At 40.3% G+C, this 25,194-nt stretch overlaps 1 protein-coding gene across 4 annotated transcripts in view; it reads right to left on the bottom strand.

Moving 5' to 3' along the window:
* The window catches only part of LOC111593847, a 57,634-nt gene that overhangs the window by 7,040 nt on the left and 25,400 nt on the right, over nucleotides 1–25,194 (bottom strand). For all 4 annotated transcript variants that reach the window (XM_030225064.1, XM_030225062.1, XM_030225063.1 and 1 more), the window contains one exon: nucleotides 22,323–23,141. In XM_030225064.1, the coding sequence (XP_030080924.1) occupies nucleotides 22,323–23,141 (819 nt within the window). The remainder of the gene's footprint in view (nucleotides 1–22,322; nucleotides 23,142–25,194) is intronic.

Raw genomic sequence — 25,194 nt, 5'->3', positions numbered from 1 at the left:
CAGCGAATCACCTGTAGCTCCAGAAGCCCCAGTATTGACCGACCAGCAAACTACACCGAAACCTCGTCCGCCCCCCATATGGTGTCCAAACATCAAGTCTGTGGCCCTACTTCAACAGATAATAGATAAAGTAATTGATGCTAAATCATACGTAATTAAGCCAAAGAAGAATAACATAGGTGTATTAACCCAATGCAGTGAGGACTATCGCAGAGTTATAGACCACTTTACTAAGCTGGAATTGGAGTTCCACTGCTACCAGCTTAAGGAGGACAAACCATATAGAGTCGTGTTCAAAGGGCTTCACTCCAGCACTGATACAACACTAATTAAAAAGGAATTGGAAACCAAAGGCCACACAATTACAAATGTGCACAACCCACTGAGCCGTATGGACAAAACACCGCTAAATATATTTTTTGTTGACGTGGCTCAGGCCCCCAACAACAAAGAAATTTTGGACACTCGAGTTGTCTGCAGGCAACGCTGCACAGTGGAACTGCCAAGAAGATACAACGACCTGACACAATGCCATCGCTGTCAAGAATTTGGACACACACAACGCTACTGCCACAAAGCTCCCAGATGTGTGCGTTGCGCCGGGAAACACGCATCCAAAGACTGCACCCGCGAAAAGGACCAGGCACCAACTTGTGTGCACTGTGAGTTACAGCACCCAGCCAACTATAAGGGCTGCCAAGTATACAAGCGGTTGCGCAAATTGCAATCCCCAGCACAAAAAAGGAGTCCCACACAAACACCGTCTACGGGTCCGAGTACTGCTTCCGAAATTACAAGGCCCCGGAGCATTACCCAAGCCACGAGCTTTGCAACGCCTATTAGTGGTGTTTCTTACGCACAGGCCGCTAGAGGTGGACCGTCAAATAAGAATACCACAAGTGACACTTTGTTCACTGAAATGCTTCAGCAACAACAACGTCAGTTTGACGCAATTAATGCCGAGCTCAAAGCGATGCGAGAAGTACAATCCCAACAAGCAACCATGCTAAACAGTTTAATGGCCATCATAACCAAGCTTGCCTACAAATAATGGCTTTACGTGTGGGTATCTGGAACGCCAATGGCCTGAGAAACAAGACTCAGGAACTGGCTGCGTTTCTCTCACAAGAAAACATAGATATAATGTTAATAACAGAAACTCATGAGTGCCCCACTACACAAATTTTCGGATACGAACACTATCAGGCTCATGGTGAAGGAGCAAACTGCTTTGGTGGATCCTCAATCCTCATACGAGCAACAATACCGCATACACCTTTACTGCCAATTTGCAACGCAACAATGCAGGTCTCAGCCATCACCCTGCCTACGTCTATTGGAGCGATCGAAGTTGCGTCAATTTATCTTCCGCCAAACACTGGTCTGTGTGATCATCACATGGAACAGGTTCTAGGCCAAAGGTTGAATAAGACCCTCATCGGCGGCGACTGGAATGGATGGCACCCATTTTGGGGAAGCAATAGTGCGAATCGTCGCGGAGAAGTCATATTTGAGGCGATTCAAAACTTACAATTCAGCATATTGGCGACTGGAGCCCCCACCCGTTACCCAATTAATGGACACAGGCCCTCGGCAATCGACTTCGCTGTCTACAAAGGCATCTGTGACCGGCAATTGACCATTGAAGAATCCTTGGACCTATCCTCTGACCACCTGCCACTAATAGTCACAATCCACGCGCAGCCACAGCCCTTGCCCATTAGGAAACAACTACTGCCAGCAGGATCAGATTTAGGAGTCTTTAGGCGCGAGCTCCATTACTCTTTGCACATAGAAATGGAACTTAACACTCCTGAAGACGTGGACTACGCAGCAAACAAACTGCAGGAAGAAATAGTCAAAGCTGCGCACCAAGCCGCCCCACCATCTTGCCAAACAAGACAACAGTCTCCGTACAACATCCCCCTCACCTTGGAGGCCCAACACCTACTAATACACAAAAGATGGGCCAGGAGACGCTGGTTAAGATTACGCACGCCTGATGCCAAATCCATGTACAACGAAGCCACGAGGCATCTTAAAGCTGCTCTCGCCCTGCTTCAAAAGAGGTGTATCAGCGATGCGCTGGTACGAGCTGAATCGCCCACTGACGCAGAGTTTCAATTATGGAAATTTACAAGAAAGCTCAAACGGCAGCCAATACGTCGTCATCCCATTCGGAGCATTTCTGGTTCCTGGCACATTGGAGACGAAGCTCAAGCTGAGGCTTTTGCAAACCACCTTCAAGACCAATTCACGCCGGTGATTACCGCAGAGGCCTCAGAAATCGAAGCAACAGAAGACATCGTTCTCTCGCCCCTCCCAGCTGAAGACCAGATAACTGGATGTACAAAAGAAGAGGTTCTTGAACACATCAGAAGAGTGAAGGCAAAAAAATCCCCTGGATATGATCTAATAAACGGCAGAGTCCTTAGAGCACTGCCTGACTCCACCATAGACTACATAACTATGGTGTACAACGCCATGCTCCGCATCCGGCACTTTCCAGCCTGCTGGAAGCGCGCCGTGATTGTGATGATTCCTAAGCCTGGCAAACCCGTGGGAGAAATTGAGTCGTACAGACCAATTAGCCTGTTGCCAGTACTCTCCAAAATATTCGAAAGAATATTTCTGGAACGAGTACTGACACATCTGGGACGCCAGGAGGCCATTCCAAACCATCAGTTTGGCTTCAGGAGACAGCATGGAACACCGGAACAGGTTCACAGAGTTGTGCACCATATCCTTGGAGCCTTTGAAGAAAAGATGTACTGCTCTGCCGTCTTTTTAGACATCAAACAGGCGTTTGATCGAGTTTGGCACCTGGGACTGCTGCAGAAAGTGAGGACCACCCTTCCAGCCCCATTTTTCGCGTTGCTATCCTCATACCTTATTGGAAGAACCTTCCAAGTGTCAAGGGGGCAAGCAGTATCCTTGACTAGACCAATTATGGCTGGAGTACCACAGGGTAGTGTTCTAGGCCCAACACTTTATACTTTATTCACAGGAGATATGCCAACTCCCGAGCCAAATATAGGAAGTACAGATGCAGTACTCATAGCGACCTATGCAGATGACACCGCCATCTTATCACGTCACGTATCTGCGCAAGAAGCTTCAGACTCACTACAAAAATATCTGGACTCTTTCGGACGCTGGGCAAAACGGTGGTGTATCACCATTAATGCACAAAAGTCTGTACATACTACCTTCGCCACTAGAAGAGGAGATTGCCCAAGCGTTGCATTGGGGCCCACTATTCCCAAAGCCTCAAAAGTAAAGTACCTTGGTATCACTCTTGACAGAAGGCTGACTTTTAAAGCGCACATAAGTCAAGTAACCTCAAAATGCAAAAGCAAGCTAAAAACCCTCGACTGGATGCTGAGAGCTTCAAGCAAGTTGTCTTACAGCAGCAAGGCCGCCATCTACAAGGCAATAGTTGTCCCAACCTTCGTATATGGTATCTCCCTATGGGGCTCCTCGGCGAAGACTACAAGGAACAAAATTCAGACCCTGCAGAATAAAGCACTACGCAGATGGACTGGAGCCAGCTGGTTTGTAAGAAACTCAGTCTTACATAGGGATTTAGCAATTCCCACAGTTGCTGAACTCATTGGGCGACACAGTTCAAGATACGCGGACAGACTTGCAGCGCATCCTAACCATCTCGCAAGCAACCTGGCTATAAACAACAATAGGCGAAGACTGAAGAGATCGCATCCTCTAGACAATATTAGAACTAATTAAGATAGTAGCTACAAGTGCAGAATAATTGGCATATCTGCCCTCCCATTAGTTAAGGTTTAGAGCTAAATGCGCTATAGAGTCTAAGACAATAAGCTGCAACAAAATAAAGAAATAAAAAAAAAAAAAAAAAAAAAAAAAAAAAAAAAAAAAAAAAAAAAATATTCGATAAGGGAGCAGTGGGTGTTGAGAGAGAGAGAGAGAAAGAGAGAGAGGTAGACAGTGACAGAAGCAAATTTGATGCTGGCTTAAACTAAAGGTAAAAATAGCACAACAAAACAGAATAACAATTGGAGTAAATATTTTCGCTCGAATTTGGCAATTAAAAAGATAAATGCAACAAAAAAAGCAAGAGATAAGAAATGTTTATTAACTTTTGCATATTTATGTATTTAATTGAAAAATGAAAATAACTCTTATTTATCTAAATCTATGTTTAGATTTGTTAGAATTTAGTTTTTTTCAAGGGTTTTTCATTTAGCCAATGAAATATTTGTATACAATTTCTGAAGCAAAAGTCTGTTTGCCTTTCACTCATGCCAGATGCTGAAGCAGCAAAGGCAAGAAACAATGGCAGAGACTTGAATGTGTATCTAAATATATATATAAGTGTGTGAGTGGGCGTGGCAATGTTTGTGAACTCTGCAAAAAAGGCAACAGCCACAAGTGAGCAAAGGTATTCGTTATCTATGCAGCACCATAAAGCGAGACAAGGCACCAAATTATTATTTAATTATGAAAAGTATTTTTCATTAATGGTAGACAGAAGCGACAGACAGAGACAGTGCTAGAGTGTGACGGAGAGCAAGCGAGACAGCATAACAGAGTTGAGTACACAGGTCTAAGTGCAGCGTCTGTTTGGGGCGCAACTCAATTAGTGGCATGCAAATGGGCGCAACAAACGCAGTGCCTAATTGGAGGCAATTAAATGAGTTAACAAAAAAAGTAGAGTTTCAATAAGAGCAGCAGCTGAAATTCAAGTGAAATATAGGTGAAATTAAATTTTAAAATATGAAATTTTTTCTTTTTGAAAAGTTAAAATTGTGCTGGCAGCGAAACACGTCAGAACGATTTGGCCAAGCAGGGCTCAAGGCATTAAGTAAAGATAACCATAGACTCCACACACGCATGCAATGTATATATATATATATGTGTGTGTGTATGCGTGTGTGTGTGTGAGCCCAAAATCCATTTAAGCTGCGCCTTCATTTAAATGCCAGGCGCAAAAGTCATTCACTCTGCAGAGACACCGCAGACAACCCACACCCACACCCATGCCAGCGCCAGCAACCAAAAACCACCCAACCACCCACATCTGACAGCCACTGCCTGCTGCTGCTGGTGGTTTGCCGGGTTTGACTGGTTTGCCTGGTTTGTCCGGCTGTTGGCGGTTTGCTGCGTATGCCTGAATTTTCGTGTTCGTCCATTACTTTGACGTGCACATGCAGCAGCAGCAGCAGCAGCAGCAAGGGGAGCGGGGCCAAGCTATGCAGCATATTGATGCGAATCAGTTACTCATGTGCCCTGTCCATGCACCCCTGCACTCCTATCCCCATCCACACCCACGCTAACCCTTAACCTGACCCTTGGCCTGCGCGCGTTTGATTGGCCGTGTGGATTTTACATGCCAAGCGTGGCAATAAGCGAAGGGAATCGACAGGAATCCGTGTGTGTGTGTGTGAGGGCAAAGGGGGTTTGGGTCTGGGGAAAGTGAGATGCAGCCAGGCGCTGTGTTATATATTGAAAAATGCAATATTTGGTTAATGATGCGTGCCGCAGACTCTGCGACGTGCAAAATTTCTACAGACAAGCGTTGGGCGCTTTTAAACGATTTTCCAATCGAAAACAATTAATGCTACGATAGAATTTATAATCTTAATATATACACATTCAGCAATTTGTGCTGGCTGATTAACTAACAGACGAAAGGAGTTGATGAAGATGAAATGTATTGTATGATGACGCCTTTCTATGTGCTTCTCATGATGTCAAGTAGGTTGCTATAAATGGTTTACTAATTGACTGGGAGATAAAGCAGCAGCAGAAGCTGAAATGCATTTATTATCAGTGCCTTCCTATGTGATTCTCAAACAAACAAACAACATGCTTTAGAACTTACATCTTTTAATGATATTTTTAAGAATTTATATAAATATATATATATATATATATATATATAAAATGCATGAAGGAAGGTATATATATATATATAGTGTATGAATTTATAAGCAACTATCGCGACCTGGCTCAAAGCTCTCTTCTAGCATATATATTATAAGATATCCACACTCAGCATCTATCTTGCAGCTACAAAACGTGCTACTTTTAGTGTCCGTCCTAAAAATAAAAAACAAATCACTGGCTTCGGGGCCAACAGCTACTGGTTTATATTTTTAAATGGGTTAAAGTTGAAGCTAAGGTCAGACGACGGTGGCGATTGTTGTCAGCGGCGAGAACAAAGGCATCGCTGAAACCTTTGCACTGGGCGCCCTGTCAATGACCCGGCAGCCAATCATTAAATTTCTTTCTTTTTTTTATTTGAAAAAGAACAGACACACACACACACACGCACACTAGGACATTAAAGTTAATGGACGGCCAGCAGAATGGCCTTTATGTTTGACAAATCAAGCAGACATTGTGGCTGCAAGATTTACGAGCTCACATTCTAGGAATAACTATCATAATTTCATGTGCTATTGAACTGTTCCGCAGACAAACAAAGCCAAGTCTCAATTGACTAAAACTCAAAGTATTCCAAGTATGTAATAAAAGTCTACAAATAATTTGTTGCCCCGAAGCTTGAGTCACAAAATAGTTAGATATAAGATTTGCTGGAATTGAGGCAAGGCCTTGACATGACGCTTAACCTGCATGTTAACATGCATATTAACTTTCAGCTTAGATGAATATGATATTCTGAAAAGCGCTGAGGTACAAGACAGTTACATATAATGCTAGATTTGCTCAGTAGGGCTTAACATGAAGTTTGACATGCATGTTAATTGATATGTTGAAGATTAAGCAATGGACTGACTGGGAAAACACTGAGGCATACAACAACTCACAGTTGAGCTGAATTAGTTGTTGAAAAGCCTTAACATGCAGTTTAACATGCATGTTAATGGATTTAAGACGTACTTAAGCAGCCAAGCTTCACTTTATGTCTCATTTTCAGTTATACATATTGGCTTTTGGACAGCCGCTTCTGGCAGCTTCTGCTCGTCTCACATCTTTCAAACTCCATTTAGAGAAATTTACACTTAAACTGTTTGTAAATGAAAAGTAATTTATAAAAATTGTTTGCCAGCCAGTTTGCACTAAATGGGTAATAAAAAATATATTTGCAATTTTTTCTTGGCAACTTGCTATGGCTATGAAACTAATTTGCATTTTGTCAGCTTTTGGTTTGGACTGCATTGTTAAGGCACAAATTGCCCGCTGGACAGTGTAAACACAATGACCACACACACACACATACACAACATAATCAACTTTGTTTGCTTAGCATAGCATAGCGCACTTGCCATGACTTCCAGACTTCGCCTCACACCCAGCTAAGCAAAGGTCTCACTTATTTTTGGTACATCGTATCGGGGTTCAAGTATGGCCCCAAGCATTTGCCTTCCATTGGACGAGCAGCATAAATATTTTATGGATTCCTAAGCGTGCTCGCTGCTGCTGCTGCCGCTACTTCAATTTTGCTTGGCTCTTATTTGGCTTATTTTTTCGAGAGGGTTCAAATGGCTGCGAATCGGAGCAACACATGCCATCAAAATGAGCCACACTAAAGTGGTCAAGTGCTCAATGAGCGGCGAGCAGGCGGGTAATATGAGCATTTTAATACACTTTCACGACAAACTGGACGGAGGCGGTGTTTGAATCAGACGCGTTATGGAACCGCTACGTGACCGAAATTGGACAAAGATTTGGCGCACTACCAACAAACACCAGATGCACTAGTCGTAATATTGTAACATCAACTGAGAGCAAGTAATGTAATTGATATGGCACACACAAACACACACACACAGACACACACAGTTACACACGAGTCGTATGTATGCAAATCAGTTATGATTTGATTTGTGCGATTGCAGTAAATTTTTGGTTACAACGCAGCTTTACTGCTACACTCTATATATATATTTTGTATATATATAAATATAAACAAAATTATAGTTATATATACATATATATGTGTGCAATTTGCATAATGGCGTCTGGCTGCGTGTGTGTGTGTGTTTGCAGCAACATAAGCGAATTTTCTCGTCTGCCCATAAAAGTATGCTACAGTTTTTTCACTCATTTTTTTTCTTTTTCTTCTGAATGCACATATAAAAAAGGAAAAACAAAAGTAAATAATAAACGTTGATTTTTAATGCTGCTGTAAATTAATTTAAAAATCGCTTCACTCGCTGCATTAATGCAAATGCGTCTGCGAAATCGTTGCAGATTTTTCTCTCTACGTGACTTTTCATATCAATTGAATTGAACGATTTGGCTGTTCGGCTTAATTGATAAACGATACATTCAAAAGACTTCGGGGACAATTGATTTATCGGCTTTGTGACAGCTCAATCATTATTCAATTATATGATTGCCATATACTATATTATAATTACTTTAATATAATAAAAGGCGAAGCTAAGATGATATGCAAAAATTAAATAAATTATGATATGAAATTATATATGTTATAAGAATTAAGATATTTCAATATATCAAACAATTAGACAAGGACAGACGAATAGACGGACAAGACCATAATAATCAGATCATCATCGTGATCACGAATTTATATACCTTTTGGAGTCTGTCACGCCTGCTTCAGCTGCTTCATCCATTTGCTTAAAAACTATATAATCTGAATCTCCAATTTTAATGCGCTCAGGGATAATATTATAAATAAAACAAAATTATTATTATATTAGGAACTATAGGTCTCCAGAGCCAATCCCTTTTTCAACTTCACTTTACACCCGAAACCCTTTAAATCTAGCTCGAGGCATGCCTCAACTAACTCAAATTTCATAATTAAAAAAGGTCCTACGATTAGCTCTTCAATTAACTCATTTCATTGCACACTATTTGCACAACATTGCCAACTAATGTGCTTATCCAATTCATAATTGTGTTGGACAGTGTAAGTGACGAGCAAAACACATTTCCAACTGATTTTCATACAAAATCCTAATTAAAATCCAAATGGAAAATGCTTTATGTGATAATTTTGCATATATCATATATCTTTAATATATTTACACAGATGGGAGTGTGTGTGTGCAGTGTGTAACTGATGCATGATAGGCATACGAAATATATATATATATATCTGTATATATATACAAATTCTGTATTATATTATGCATAAATGCCGACACTTGTCGGGGTCTACATACATCCGTCATAAACACTAAACTGAAAATGAGGCACAAAACAAAACACACACACAAATGCACACACACACACACACACACACTCGCGCATACATAACGTTAAATTTTCACTTAAAAATGCAAATTTGACCAAGCGCGTTATAAAAACACAAAAACCCAACACACTCACACACACATAGTGGCCGTTGTTTGTTTGTGTATGTGTGTGTGTGTGTTGGGTACATTAACAAAACATATAAAAAAGCATAAGTAGAGCATGGCCAGTCAGAAGTTGGGGCTTTGACATTTTTACTTAAGTTCTTCAGCTATAAAAAAATTGATGCAAAAATTATGATGCGAGTTGGCGGCCATTTTGAAGCTATCTCAACAAGTTCAGCGTAATAAACTTGAATGTTTTTCTTGTATTTAAAATAATTACGGAATATTACAAAGAACTTAAATTCTATCTAAAATTTATTTGAATAACAAAAATTATGGTCTAGAAGCTTGGGTAGATTTAATTTAAGTCGCTAGCAAAGTCAAGTGAAAACGCTGCAGTCGAGCATACCCTAATTTATGCAATGCACTATTTAATCTATGGCGTTCAGTTAGCGCTCATAGTTTCTCTGCATTTTTAGAGGATCTTGGCATCAATCTATGCTAACTCTCAACACTAACTCCCACATTCAAATAAATTTGAGAAGCTGTCAAATATGTGAGTTCTTAATATATTAATGTCATAGCTGCCCACTTAAATATTACTTAAACTTATTATTCATTTGTATATTTATTAAACAAACCAATTCAATCATAATTGAAGTAAATTGGCAACATTTGAAGAAGAACTCAAAATAAATTAAAAACAGCAGCACTAAGAGCAGAGAGCACTTGACAATCAAATTTATACACATATATACAGCTACATAAATACATTTGTTTATATATATATACATATAAATGATAATTAAAGCCACAAGTATGCGCGTGAAACACTTTAAGCTGCCCTCGTGCCCTCATTCACAGCACTTTGCTGGACACGTTAAAGCTGCTGCTCGCAGCTTAACAAGTTGGCATTTTGTGTGGCGGATTTTGTGGCTTTTAAATTTCGCGTCCGAGTTGCACTCGAGTGTTGCACGTAGCTGCCAACATGGGGCAGCCAGTGAAAGAGAGCGTGGCAGAGAGAGAGAGAGAGCGAGAGGGGGGGTGGGCAACTGGCCTTATGCGCTGCAGCACTCGACAAAGAAGACGAAGGTAACACGTGACCGTGTGGCAAACAAAACAAACGAGGCAATGAACCAGCATCCGCAATGTGCTTGCAACGTTGCAGCAGCAACAAAATAAAAAGGAAAAAGAAAAACTAAGCGAAAGAAAATATACACAGAAACAGAGAGAGAGAAAAGAGGAAAAGCAAGGTGGAGTGGGGCAGAATATGGTTTGAAAAATAAAAGTTTATCCTTGTACCAAAAGCATTACTTGAGAGTGTGTGAGAGTAGAGTGTGTGTGTGTGTGTATGTGTGTGTATTGGCTGTAGCAGCGCTTATTGCCAGAGCCAATGCGACAACACGTGCCACAGTTGGTCAAGTGCGTTGCTGCCACTTTATAGCCAGCATGTGCTGGTTAACAAACCAAAGACAGACACACACACACACACACACACACACCGAGATACTGTCAGTACATGCAGCAAGCGCTGTTTCATTTGGTAATTGCATATAGCTAACATCAAGCTAGCATCAAGCTCACATCAAATTGGGATGCTGCATCAGCTATTGCCCAGCTGTCCAAGTTTTCGGTGCAGTGCCATTAAAGCGTAAATCGAAACCAAAGCATTCCATTTATTACAGACTCTCTACTTAGCTGGAGACTGGCTCTGCCTAATACAGGCTGCGTGTGACACCTGATGAAAGGCCAAATTACGAAAAAGTTTACTTGGAAATGTGAAACGAAAGCAAAGGAATTGCTAATACGGTGCAGGTTATGTTACAGTTAGCATAACATTTGTGAGCAGTGTTGGAAAATGAAGCGGAAAAGAAGAATTTACAAAGGTAGCCAAGGTTGAGAGTTGAGGGAAATGAAATAGGAGAACCAGCTATGACATTAGAGTCCCAACATATGGCAACGCCATTCGTATATAGTGTTGCAAAACTAAGCTTGGAAGAGTTGTGCATTAAATTGTAGAAGAGTTGCGAGATTTGAGATTCCAGGAGTTATAGGCATATTTAAAATATAGATTTATACTTAGTTTGGCTTAATAATGCAATCAAGTGGCAACGCCATGTAACATTTAGTGTTGCAAAATAAAGCATGAAAGCAAAATTATTAATTTAAAGCTTAAAAGTCGAACCCCTTAGGCTGACTATGTAATACGACATAATGGCAACACCCTTAAAAACCAGTGTTGGAAAGTGCAATAGTGCTATCATAATTAAGTACCAAAAACTTTCACAAAATGAGTCAGTTTCCATGAAACAGTTAGAATAGGCTTATATACTTTGCTGAACAAACCAATCAGGTGGCAACGCCATTGTACATTAGTGTTGGAAAACGAAGCATGAATTGAATTGTAATCGCGTTGTATTAGTATGTCATAGACATTTGAACTCTTTATAAATATTATGCTAATACCAGTTCTTTTAAGCCAGCGACTACTGTATTGATCTAAGCAGTGCTTAAACCTTAGTGTCAACCTGTTTGCCATGTTGGCCAACGCTTAAAACATTTGACATCATTTGACTGGCGACAACTTTGTGCACATTTGCGTTAAATACGAGCTATAAAAATAAGAAACTGTTGCAACAACATTGTCTCTCTCTCTCTCCCCCTCTATCTCTTTCTCCCCCTCTGTGTGCAATGCCAAAGGGCAACATCAGCAGCAGAAGCAGCAGCGGCAGTCAGAGAGCTGCCACACAAAGAGCTATTAACTGGGCCTTAGACAGAGCACACATTGAATAGGCAGTTTAAGGCGGAGAAAAAGCAGCGCAGAGCTATTGCAGCAGGCTGACAGGATGATGAACAACAGCACGAGAAAAGGCAGCAGCTTTAGGTAGTGGAGTTAGTAGTCGAAAAAATAGTAGTAATTGTGAAAAGTGCAGCCCAAGGATTTGCGGCAGCAGGACTAACATCAACAGCAGTGAAAGGAAACGGAAGAGCAGCAAGACAATCAGCTAGAGCTGGAGTTGCAGCTGCACACAGAAGAGGATCAGAGCTGCAGTAGAAATGGGAGCAAATAAAATAAGAGAATGAGAATAGGCAACAGTTAAGATTACGAATTTATATTGTAAAATGAATAGCTGCAAGATAATTAGTTGTCGAAAAGGAAATACGCTGAAATAAGGTCTACAGCCAAAAGAGAAAAAACAAGAAGAAGAGATAAGGTAACCTAAAGGGCACGTTAAAAATAGAGTTGTAGCCATAACTACAAATGAAATAGTAGCAAACATTAAGCAAAAGCAGGACTAAGATGAGAAAATAGTAGTAAACGTAGCAAGTCGGCTGAAGATTGAAAATTAGTAGTAGTAGAATATAGTAAGAGTATTATGTGTAGTAGTACCAGCATGTAATAATGGTAGTATTATGTAATAGTAGTAGAAGATGGGAGTAAGAGTAGTAGGTAGAATTAGTAGATAGATAGATAGATAGTACTAGAAGTAGTAGTAGATGGTAGTAGTAGTAGAAGGTAGTAGTAACAGAAGCTAGAAGAGGGTAGTAGAAATAGTAGTAGAAGTTGTAGTAAATAAAAGTAGTTGAAGGTAAAAGTAGTAGTTGGTAAAAACAGTAGTAGCTAAAAGTAGTAATAGGTAAAAGTAGTAGTAGATAAAAGTAGCAATAGGTAAAAGTAGTAGTAGGTAAAATTAGTAGTTGTAGTAGGTACTAGTAGCAGAGGTAGTAGTAGGTACTAGAAGTAGGAGTAGTAGAAGGCAGAAGAAGTAGTCAAGTAGAGAGCAGAGAAAGAGAGAGAGAGATTGACAATGTGAGGAACAATGGTAATACGAGGAATTGAACAATTTGTTATAGTAGCACAACAAAGTCGAATTGAAAATGGAGCAGAATGGCAGCAGGAACAGCTGCAGCAGCAAGAGTAGCAACGGCAACAGCAAATATGATTCGAGACGAATAGAATGAGCATATAATAGCAGCAGAGGGAAGCAGCAATGGCAGTGGTAGCATTAGGTAATCGGCAGCAGATGAATAAGTAGCAACAGCAGCTAAAGGCAGCAGCATTAGCATTGGGAGCAGATGCAGCACAAAGAGTAACAAAATATGGAAGCGATGACAGCAATAGCTTTGCATCACATGTGACTTGATTGCCAGAGGATAACGCAGCGCTCACAGAGCAAGAGTTACAGAAAAAGAGGAGTAGTAACAGCAGCAGAGCAGCAGGAATAGAATAAGCAAATAGCATTAGCAAAGCCAGTAGAAACAGCAGCAGCAACAGCAGCTCAAAGAGTAACAAAAGCGATAGCAATATCATCAATGGCTGTGCCACACATGTGACCCGACTGCCACAGGTTATCACAGGACGCAGTCACAGCAAGCAGCAGAAAAAAGGCACTGCAAATCAGGCAGAAAAACTTGTGATAAAGAGTGAGTGAGAGAGTGAGTGAGAGAGAGAGGGAAGCAGAGAAAACGAATCGTGGAAGCAAGTGCAACCGAATTATTGCGCCAGTCAAGCGCAATTGATGTGCGTTTAATGTGCAACAACAACGTTTTAAATTTTAATTAAACTTCCATGCAACATGGCGAGTGGGAGTCAAAAAGGGAGAGAGCGAGGGGGGTTTGAGTGAAAGGGAAGTGCTTAAATATTCTCAGCTGCATAATTGAAATGCCACATGGCGCAGTTAACAGCATTGAAATGCGACGGAGCTGCACAGCCAGAGCCAGAGCGCGCACACACATATGTGTGTATGGCACACATATGTCACACACACACCAAGCTCCCCCTTAGCCCTAGCCCTTCACTAGTTCTGTTTACAGCTGGGCGCTCAGCCTGAAGCAAAGCTCGCACATTGTCAAATCGCAGACGCCTTTCCCGGCAGCCATCAGCGACGACCACGAGGACAATGCAAGGGAAACGCGCAGACAAACGAGGACTCCAAGAAGGGGCAGTAGCAGGCGGCAGCTTCAGGGGGTTCGGCTATCAGTAGCGCCTGACTGATTCAGACAACCGGACGGAAACTGCAAAATAAACTAAACACTGCATTTATGCAAATAAATAGCATTGCGATAGATATATATAAATATATTCCATACAACTATGACAAAGGGAGCAAGAAGAAGAAGCAGAAGCAGCAGAAACTGAACAGGAGACATGTGCGCCTGAAGGGTGGGTAGATAGATTGGACACATATTATATAGAAGTTCGTGATAAATCAGTGAGCAGTAAAGCTGGAAATATTTCTGATTTATAACTTAATTTGTGAGAAAATGTACAAAAACGATGCCAAAAAGGGAAATTGAAACGGGTTTTCAATTCAATTCAATTTATATGTCAGCTTAAGTTAAATATATATTTATTCAAACATATTTCATATATTAAATTTGTAATATCTTTTATATATTTCATTTTAAGAAATTTTCAATAATTAACTTTAATTAATTTAAGCTAATTTAAAAAAAAATTATTTTTTTTAATTTTTCTTTAAAAATTTTTTTAAAATTTTTATTTAACAATTTCTTTCTAAATTTTTTTTTCATTTTTTATGAATTGTTTAATTTTTCTAAAGGTTAATTTTAAATTAAACATTTTTCTGTTTTAATTTATATGTATATATTATATATAGTATATATTCAGATATATAATTTTCTCTCAGTGCAGCTTTGCTACTCATGTTTGTAAAAGGATTTAAGAACAAGGTATTAAATTTCCAATGAAATCAATCGGCTTGAACTCAAATACCCATGCACACATATATGTATGTATACACACACACCCACATACACACTCACATACAATATGTATTATATATTTATTCATTAAGCGTCTGAGTCATTCACAACTCATTACATGCACACACACGCACATGCACATAGAAAGCCGAAAGTATGAATGACACTAATACGCAGCTACAGTTACGCACACACACTCAGACGCACACACACACACGCATATGGGCAGACAAACAGACAGTGGATGTTGAATATAGACACGTATGACGTCAGCTTATGCATGGCAACAACAGCTATAATAACAACCACAACAACAAAGGCGTCAACGAGTGAGACAATCGCCGACAGTTGAGTGTTTCGCCCGTTATACATTTTGTCTTTGTTGCTATAAATGCGCGGTCTGCCCTGCCACTCTGCCTATCGCTCTCCTTTTCGCTCTCCCTCTTCTACTTCCACTGCCACTCCATTGCTCGTTTTTCTTAACAGTTAACAGTTAGTGCTGCCTTCGCCCTTCACCCATTCCCACACATTTGCACATTTATCCATTTTTGGGTTCATTCCGGTTGGTTCTGGTTCAATTCGGTTTGGTTTGGTTTTCACTTTGCCAACTGTTCGCCTAGCTTTGTCCTTTTGTCTCGCTGATATGCGCCTGTCTTATATAAGACTGCGAGTTAGATAGAGCCAGAGCGAGTGTAAGCTGGCTGAGTGAGTGTGTTAGTGCGAGCGAGAGCGTAAATTTAAATAAATGCTTTGAAGCGCACTAAAAGCGATTTATCTTTGTCGATTGTGGATTACGAACATGTTTTCCAAAACATTTTTCATATTGTCCCTGCGCGCGTCTGTGTGTGTGTGTATGAGATTGCGTTACTGCTGCTGCGTTGACTGACAAGTCTTTGTGCAAACAGCAGCAGCAGCTGCCTGAAACACTTTGGCTTCGGCTACCCTTTGCCCCCCAACTACCCAGCCGGAAAGCCATGCATGAAAATTGCACTGAAAAGCACGTGCTCAACCCGTATGGCAAACAAGTTGAAGTTATCTTTCGATAACTTTTTAACCGTAATTTTGTTGTTGTGTGAAGCTAATTGAGCTGTTATCCAAATTGACAGCTGATTTAATGCTTGCCAAAGCACTGCCAAAGTAATGTGTTTCACTGATTTTATCGCCTTCACAATTCATACGAGATTTCAACTGGGCTCTATTCGGTTCTCTCTTTTTGTCTGCCTGTGTGTGTTTGTGTGCTTTGTCTGTGTGTCCTGCTCATCAGGTTTCGTTTTATTGATTAATCGTCTGACTCTGCTGCTGCTTCACATTAGCAGCATTCGCTGCACTGCGCCATAACTAACAAAGTCTTTTGTCCATTTTCATGCCCCTTGTCTTCGTCCCTCTGGTCCTTTCTCATTGTTCCCTTTTTTTGCTTTTGCTTTCTTCTAATGCTCATTCGCATTTTTATTTTCATTTGCATGCGGCAACAGCCGCAGCAGTGGCCCACGCGGCGTATACGCAATTTTGCTGCTTGTCGCCTTGTCGAACAGATCCGTTGTACCATTCCCATTCCCATTCTAATTCTCATTCCCAATCCCAATCCCATTCCCATGCCCAACGCCATTTCCATTCAGTAAACGTGCCGCGCGCTCGTCGCCCACGCAAAAGTCGATAAATTATTAGATTGTAAATAAAGCGTGAGTAGGGGAGGCGGCTTGGGCCATTTACTTCACTAGGCGTGGCAAAAAGGTAGGCAGCAACTGCTGATGTTGATGGCAAGCAAAAACTGGCGTAAAAGAAAAAGATTATTGGGTAACCGCAGCAAAGTTTTTCTTTTGGCTTTACGCAGCCGGCGCACATGTGTCCAAAAGAAAAAACCACAAAAAAAAACACACAGAAATGAGCAAGAAGCAGAAGTTGAAGTTGAAGAAGAAGCAGCAGCAGCAGCAGCAGTAGCAGTAAAAAAAACAGTGTCGAAAGCTATACAAATACAGGCAATAGTTGTGTGCTTGTGCCTGTGTGCGTGTGCGCGTGTGTGTGTGTGTGTCAGCTGTCGCCAGCTCTAGACAACAACAAGAGCCTAAGCAATACACAAGTGTGTGCGTGTGCGCGTGTGTGTTCACATAAGTGAGAATGCGTGTAAAGTGTGTGTAATCAATCATTTATGAAATTACGCTACTTCCGCTTTTGACAATTTTCCTTTCAACATGCCTTCCCTGGCTAAACCCATGCAACGCCTACACGGAACCTACTCCCTACCCACTACCCTCCCCCATAAGCTTATGTCCTATCAGCGATGACGTAAGTGTCTTTGTAATATGTAAAATGCAAATTTACACACACATTCCTTCAGTTTCTCTCCCTCTCCCCCTCTCTCTCTGTCTCTGTGTGTGTGTGAGCTTGTCGAAATCTTCGATGGGGCATAGATTATGATGATGCCCAGCAACAGAATGCGATAAAAAAGAACAAAAAGAAAAAAAAGAAAAGTTTTGCCTAACAAAATAAAATAAAATAAGATAAAATAAGATAAAGAGCCACACGCAACGGCAGCTGAGAAAAGTGTTAGCAGAGCGAGACCCTGCAACAACAAGCAAGGTATACACACACACATTTCTCTACAGCATATATATTCATTTTATAAAAAAGGCATGTAAAATTTGATATATAACCTTGAACCCGAGGCGTCTGAACTTTGACCTCAGTTGTGAGTTGAAAATTTTAATGAAAAAAGAAGAGAACAAAAACCAGGAACAGGCGCAGAGCAATCGACCTTATGTAATGGATTGAGCTAATAATTATATATAAACTGATATCGACCTGCGGAAAGCTCTATGAATATTCATATATATCAGTATATATATATCTAACTACTAGCTTTATTATACAAGAACTAATTCTTAGCTAACCAGATTTATAAATATGAAAGCAAGATGCTTCGGTTAGCTTTGGAACGAATGGAATTTAAACACACTGCTTTGCAACTAACTCGTATCAAGCTAAATATTCCAAATTTACATTTAATGCTTATCTTATTATGTATATTATATGAAACGTATGGAATTGAAACACTCTTCTAGAACAAGTTTCTGCCTATACCTTTTTTAAAGAAGCATAAATCAAAAGCACACTACAAGTAAAATGAAAACTGTGAAACGCATGGAATTGGGACACTTGCTTTGCAATCTATAAAATTTAATATCAATTAATACGTTAGGCGATGAAATAAAAATTATATATAAAAATCTTATAACATGGTTTAGACTATTAATTTACGAAACGAATGGCATAGAAACGAAAATTGAGATACTCCGAGAAAGCTTAATATAAGTTATGAGTCTCTAAGATGAAGATATTCAAGAAACTGCAGGACTAAAGGACTTAGCTAAAGGTGAAGATAAATGATGTAATTGAAACAAAAACGAAATAAAACACTAAATTGGAAAGGAACAGAAAACAGTTTCGAAAACAAAAAAAAAAAACGAAAAGCAAAATAAAATTCTTAAAAGAAGAGCTATTCCAATTGGCTAAGGATGGAACTGAAAGAACATACCTTTGGAAAACACACAGTTATAACTATAAAAAAAACTAGAATATTTTTGAAATATTTCCAACTGCATTTAACAAAAATACTTTTTAAATTCTTTATAAATGCTGAAAAAAAAACATTGTAAAAAGCGAAAAACTTTTGCGTGGAATTCAACATTGAAATACGAGCATCCAAAATAGTTTCCGAATGTTGGGCCCTCTTTTAATGGTTGGCCAGAAGTAGTAGCAGTAGTCGCCGCCCCTAAAGGTATGCAATATGAATTTAATGTGTGTTTTTGACCACGCTTGAAGCCAGCTTCTATATGGCCATCAACTAATTTGCGTTTATTTGACCATCAAAAGAGTCGTAACCCAAATATGAAAATGGGTTAGAGGTGTGCGAACTAGTGGGTGTGGGTGTGTGTGGTAGGTGTGTGTGTGTGTAACGCCTTTGGCAGTTATGGGGCCCTGCGGTTGGCCGCAATGTCAGGCGAGAGTCCTTTTGACTAATTAGACGACTTGCGGTGAACGTAATCATAAATACACACACAGCAGTAATTATGATATGAGGGCCAACAACAACAACAACTTAGCATATATACATAGATACGTATGCATACATATACTTATATATACTATATACATATATAAGGCTGACTTGCTTAAGCTGTCGAGTTAATTAATTTAAAACTGGCCCAAACTGCAGAGCCTCAAGTATTAGGCCTCGCGTCTTGGCCATGTGCAAAGCCTGTCTCTCTCGCTCTCTCGCTTTCTGTGTGTGAGCAGCAGCCCAACTGGAAGCCTCTAAGTGTGTGTGTTTGTGTGTGTGTGTTGTTTTCTACTTTTTTTCCTTTATTTTTCGCTAGCTCTTCTTTTTGCTTTTTCGGCAATTGGAATTGGACGCTGAATGTGGAGCGCAGCGCGCGCAGTTGAAATTTCAAAAACTAGCGACTGGAAAAGCCAAAAAGACTTTTGTCTAGTGAATTAAACTAAAGCCAAACATTTTATTAAAATATACCAAAATAAACCTAAAGAATATTTGAAACATATGTAAAATATCAAATATCATAATATTTTATGTAGATGCACAGTAAATAAAATTCCTACAGCTCAGCTTATATAAACGGCGTCAGAAAAAAAACGTTGCAGAGCCTCAAACGCTTCGTGTCATGTGAGAGCCAGCGCTGAATGGCGTAAGAGCGAGCGAGCACGAGAGAGAGAGTCAGTGAGAGAGCGCGCTAAGCAGCTGACAAATTGTGCTCACGAGCGCGCTCTCTTCTGCTCTCTCACTCTCTCTCTCTTTGCATCACCTGATTTGCACAGCAGTCGCGTTTCGAACTAGAAACATGTTAAGGCTGCGGCTGCTGTTAGCTTGTATGCGAGTGTGTGTGTGTGTGTGTGTGTGTTTTGGGGGTGGGTCTACAACCGCTGGCTGTAGTTTGCCTGCTGCTGCCGTTCTTGTTGTTGGCGCTGCTGTTGTGCAGGCATTTAAATGTGTGCCAGCCACACACGCACACGCACACAAATTTAAATTTAAATTACGCATACGCCCGGTTGTGCAGTTGTGTGTGTGCAGCTGCTGCTGCTTAGCAGCTGCCTCAAGTTTTTCTTAATCAGCAGCGCAATTCACATGCTTGCAACGTGCTTTTACCACACACACACACACATACAGACACAGAGGCCATTCACGAGATTTTGCTTCATTTTTTTCCAACTTTTTTCTTTTGCCCCCGTAGCAAAGCTTTTCCTTTTGCCCCTGTTGCCCAGTTTTGTATGTGGCGCTCATTAGCGGTCGCATTGTCGCAACACCTTCTCCACCTCGCTTGACATGGTTGCCAGCTTTGCTTTTTGCCAGTTGCTAGTTGCCAGTTGCCAGTTGCCAGTTGGTCAGCTTAGCTCTGTTGCCAGTTGTTTAAAGGCTTGCAACAAATAATTGCCAATTATGCACACACACACACACACACACACAGATAGATAGATAGAGAGAGAGAGGGAGAGTCATCAAATATGCAGTCAAATGTTTGCACAGACTTTGAAAAATGTGGCACAGTTCGCCAGTTGGCGACCTCTAAGTGCCACAAATTAACCGCAACGCGTTGCTTCTTTGCTTCGTTCCTCTCTCTCTCTCTCTTTATCTCTCTTGCTCTCTCCCTCTTTAGCACTGATAATTACGAGCAGAAATATTAAACCCGGGAAGGGCCGAGGGGTTTTTTGGACGACTGCTGCGCGCGGATTTTGTGAAGTGGGCAGCTCTTGGGGCAAGGCCCGTCCCCACGTCCGTCCATCCGACTTCAATAATTAATGAGCAGCTAAAAATGTCACGCAGTTGCGTCCCTCTGCAGGATTTAGCCATAGCTGAGAGTTTACACACTGCAACAGCAGCAGCAGCAGCAACAGCAATCGCTGCCTTAAGCTTGTTAAATACCCATGCCTAAATCACAACACTTTATAGCCAGGCTACACTGTACTGCAAGCTGTTATGTAAGCTCTCCAACATGTTGCTTGCCCTTTTTAATGAAACTCTAATTGAAGCTAAATTCTGCTTAAGGATTCATTATGTACAGAAGATTATAGCTCAACATTCGGACAGGGTATTCGGCAGTCGTATATTTTTTAGAGAAATACATTTGCCTGTTTTCATTTGTCTTGCCGGGCTGTGGCTTGAGGGCTTTGGGGGCTTGGCATATTTTGGGGTTAACGGGCTGAATTTAAATGCGAGTTATGTTGTGTCCTGTTGATGTCCTGTTGTTGTTGTCCTGTGGCAAGGGTTGCCAACCCATTGCACAGTATTTAATTAAAACATGATGTAATGCCAGCGCGTGTCCCGCGACAATCCGGTGAGAAATGCACAGAGATAAAGACAGACAGAGACCGACTGAGGAGCTTGAAGCTATTTAATAGAATTTGTGACTAGAACACTTTCTATTCATTGCGGAAGTGAAGTGACAGAGAGAGAGAGAGAGAGGAGAAAGAGACTGACGAATTTTAAAACACTTTTTGGAAACTTTATCTCCTGGGAGAAGAGCTGCGCAGAGCTTAACAAGAATTCTGAAGCACTTTTTAAAATATTTCGAATGTTTTTTGAGGAAGCAATAAAGTTAGGGAAATAGACTTGGAAACGGACTGTGCTCTCATTTCTGTAAAAGCAGAAAAGAAGTAGTCCAAAGACTTTGCCTACAAGCCTAGTCCAGAAATATGAGTACACTGGGAGCAGCAAGTTGGATTTTTAACAGAGATTAAAAGCAGTTCAAAGAGCTCATTCGCTAACTTACTCTAGAGATAATCTAGAGTTTAAACATAATACATAGAAATACATTTTAGAGAAGTGGAAAAGAGCAGCTGTAACCTGGAGAGGAGAACAAAAAAGTAGGAAACACAGCTGCGGAGATAAAGATGAAGCTGTAACATGAAGTATGGCTAGACTCCAGAATGTTAACTTGGGAGGAAATCTCTGTTTACACTAATCACGCGACGAGCAAAAAAAGAGGCAACAGAGGCAAATGACAGCATAGCAAGAAGGAAACTAGATCGATTAGACAGCAGAGTAGAGAAAGATAAGTATAGCTTTCTGAGATCTATTATAAAGATGAATGAATGAAAATAGAAGAGGCTTTATAGCCTAGCCCAGAATAAGAGCTGATGTACTTTGTAGAATCCACAATGAATATGCTAATGAAAACAGAGAAGGCTATAAAACCCATTGCAACGATATGACACTTCAATTAATGAACATCTGATAACCAGATACTGGATGTAGCAGAGGAAAAGATACAATTCGATTTATGCTTATAGCAGTTATGAACTCACCTTGCAGTCATCGCATTGATTGACCAGCGAATACACCTGGCGGCAGTCGAAGCGAAAGAGTATCTCGGCCAGTTCGCAGGTGATGCGATTGGCCAGCGCATCCACATCGAGTAGATCGCTTAGCAATCGAATGCACTCATCCCGGTCCGAGAGCGTCACATTTAGAGCCAATGTGTGAAGCGCACTGAACACGCTACGTTCACAGCAATGGCGCAGTCGTAGGGTGCGCAGGCGGGCGAGCAGCTGACCAGGTGAGCGAAGGCCGCACAGATGCTGTGGACTCGTCTCGGCTGCATCGCCCAGGTAATCAAGGCACTGTTGTTGTTGCTGTTGTTGTTGTTGTTGTTGTTGTTGTTGTTGTTGGTGTTCGTTGACGCTGAGTTGTTCGTGTGTCTGGAGTTGGCTATAAAGCAGTGTGGATTGATCCTCATCCAGCATAATCTCATCTTCAATGTTGCTGCTGACTGTGCTGCTTGCCTCCAACGCCTCCTGCTCCACATCGTCCAACTCCTGCTCGGTTGTGGTTGTTGTTGCTGCCGCCTCCGTTGGGGCATTATCAACAACAACAACATTCTCATCCCATTGCCTATCGCGTCGCACTCGAGACATGGCCTTTAAGTTATTGTTGCTGTTGCTGTTGCTGTTGCGATTATGCGTCGTCTTATAGTTAATCGTATTTGCATTTATGAAATACTTGAGTTTATTATTATCGATGCTGCTTTCCATTGGCTGCTGTTCGGCGCAGGAACGCGGACAGATTGGCGGACCAGGTCCCTCATCAACCCAGGCCATGGGCAGTGTGCCAGCCGAGCACTGACCCTGTAGAGGGAGCAGAAACAAATAATAGGATATTAATAACATTTAAAAGGGATATCAACTTTGTTATACACGGTAATAGGATTATAAATGCTAGCCTAAAAGCTCTTTGTTTTAGGCTTCAAGATTAGAGTGGAATATAAATATATAGTATATGTAATATATATATATATATATGTGTGTATATCGCAGGCTGTCTTATATAGGAAATACTCGACTAGAAAGTTCCTTGCACTGCGCAGAGCTGTTAGGTCAATTCTAAGTTTCTTTTACACATAAATAATATATTTTTAATATTTTAAATATTTTAAAAAATATTTTTTATATAAAAGTATTGTTTAGAAAGCAAATTTAAATTTCTTAATATATATATATACAGTTTAATATTGTTTTTCCCAACACAAGCATAATTCCCTCACTCAAGAGTTATCCAAAACATGATTAATTAATCAACTGTGAAGATAAAACTGAATACTTTAAACAAATGAAAAATCTTTTTAAACTCTCTCTCAAGATGTTGAACTTCTAAAAAAGTTCATGCGCAACTATTTGAGCTCCTAAATAATTCAATTCTCAAATTGAAACAAAAAAGCCAAGTTGCTGCTGCTTAAACTTTGTGTCAGAAAAAAGTTTTCATTGTGTGAGATTTTGGGGTAGAAAATTAATTTGGGAGCGCTTAACACATGATGAAATATTAAATGCAAATATGTGTATATATATATATATATATATATATATAATGTGCATATGAAATAAATGACAGGCAATTAAGCTGGCAATTAGAACCGAGATTAAAGAGATTAAACAGCTGAGGCTAAGCGCCAAAGAGAGAGGGGTAGGAAAGCGGGCAGTCAGAGAGTGAACCAAAATCTAAATTTTAAATGTATTTATTTAAACAGAAATGTTTTCTATTATTTCAAAATTAAACAATGCATATAGAGACAGAGAGACAGGGAGAGGGAGTGTGGGTGGTTCCATGGGCTGCAAGTCAACGGGGTAGCAAAACAAAAAGTACTCTGGTATATTGAAAAAGTTTTATGCAGCTACGAGCAACAACAGCACGCACTAAGGGAAAGTCATAAAATAAAACAACAACAACAACAACAGCAAGCTGTGTAGAGTGGCGCAAGTAAAATAGAAGCCAAACAACGAAACGAGCAACAACAACAACAACAACAACAACAATGGCAATGAGTGCATAAAGAGCTGATGTTTTTCGTTATTAAAATGACCGCACTTCGTTGGAATTTTTTTGCTTGGCCGCTCTTGCCACATGCCCCGCAAGCAGTAGCCGTAGCAACAACAACAGCAGCAGCAACAGCAACAAGGGAAATAATCGTAGCGCAGTTTACGGCGTCGCCCGTATCAATGCGCAGCCAATGCGACTGTTGGGCAAAACCGAAACCGTTTATAGCCTTCACATGTGCGGCCCATTAAAATTAAAGGCGCGCCATATAAATAAATTCAAAAAAAGATTAAAATAAATAAATAAAAAATAAAAATAAACGGAAATTGCAGCAAATAAAATCGGGAAGAAGGAATTAAAATTGAAGTAAGCTAAAGCTGAAAGCAGATATGTGAACTAAATGCTAAATCAAAAGCACTAGTTCCAAAAGAGGTGCATAAAAAAAGAACTAGTTTGGCATCGGAATAAAATCAAACTCCGAATAGAATCAGCTACGCTTGATGAAAAAATATATAGATAAATTAGAAAAGATAAATAGATAAAGATATAGATGAATAAGAAAAGTTCAAAAGCAAAAGAGAACTGGAACTGGAACTACTAACAAACTTTTGATTAAGATACACTCAAAGGTAAGCCAAGAGGATGAGAATTTAAGGCCAAGCAGAGCTTGTTAAGGGACTGCCACTAGAATCAGTGATGCACCTGAACTATCAAGATAATCAAATATCAAAAGAGAAAGAAAATGAGAAGCTTTAGTTGAATGTGAAGCCTAGGCTAGCAGAGGAACTCATAAACTAAAAGAAGAAACCATAATAGGAACAGAATCAATTGTGGAAAAATACCAGATTCAGAACCAGTAACAAGTCTTAA

This window comes from Drosophila hydei, unplaced genomic scaffold (genome assembly GCF_003285905.1).
Source record: "Drosophila hydei strain 15085-1641.00,03,60 unplaced genomic scaffold, DhydRS2 tig00008122-arrow-pilon, whole genome shotgun sequence".
Taxonomy (NCBI): domain Eukaryota; kingdom Metazoa; phylum Arthropoda; class Insecta; order Diptera; family Drosophilidae; genus Drosophila; species Drosophila hydei.
This window is presented reverse-complemented; position numbering and strand designations above follow the sequence as displayed.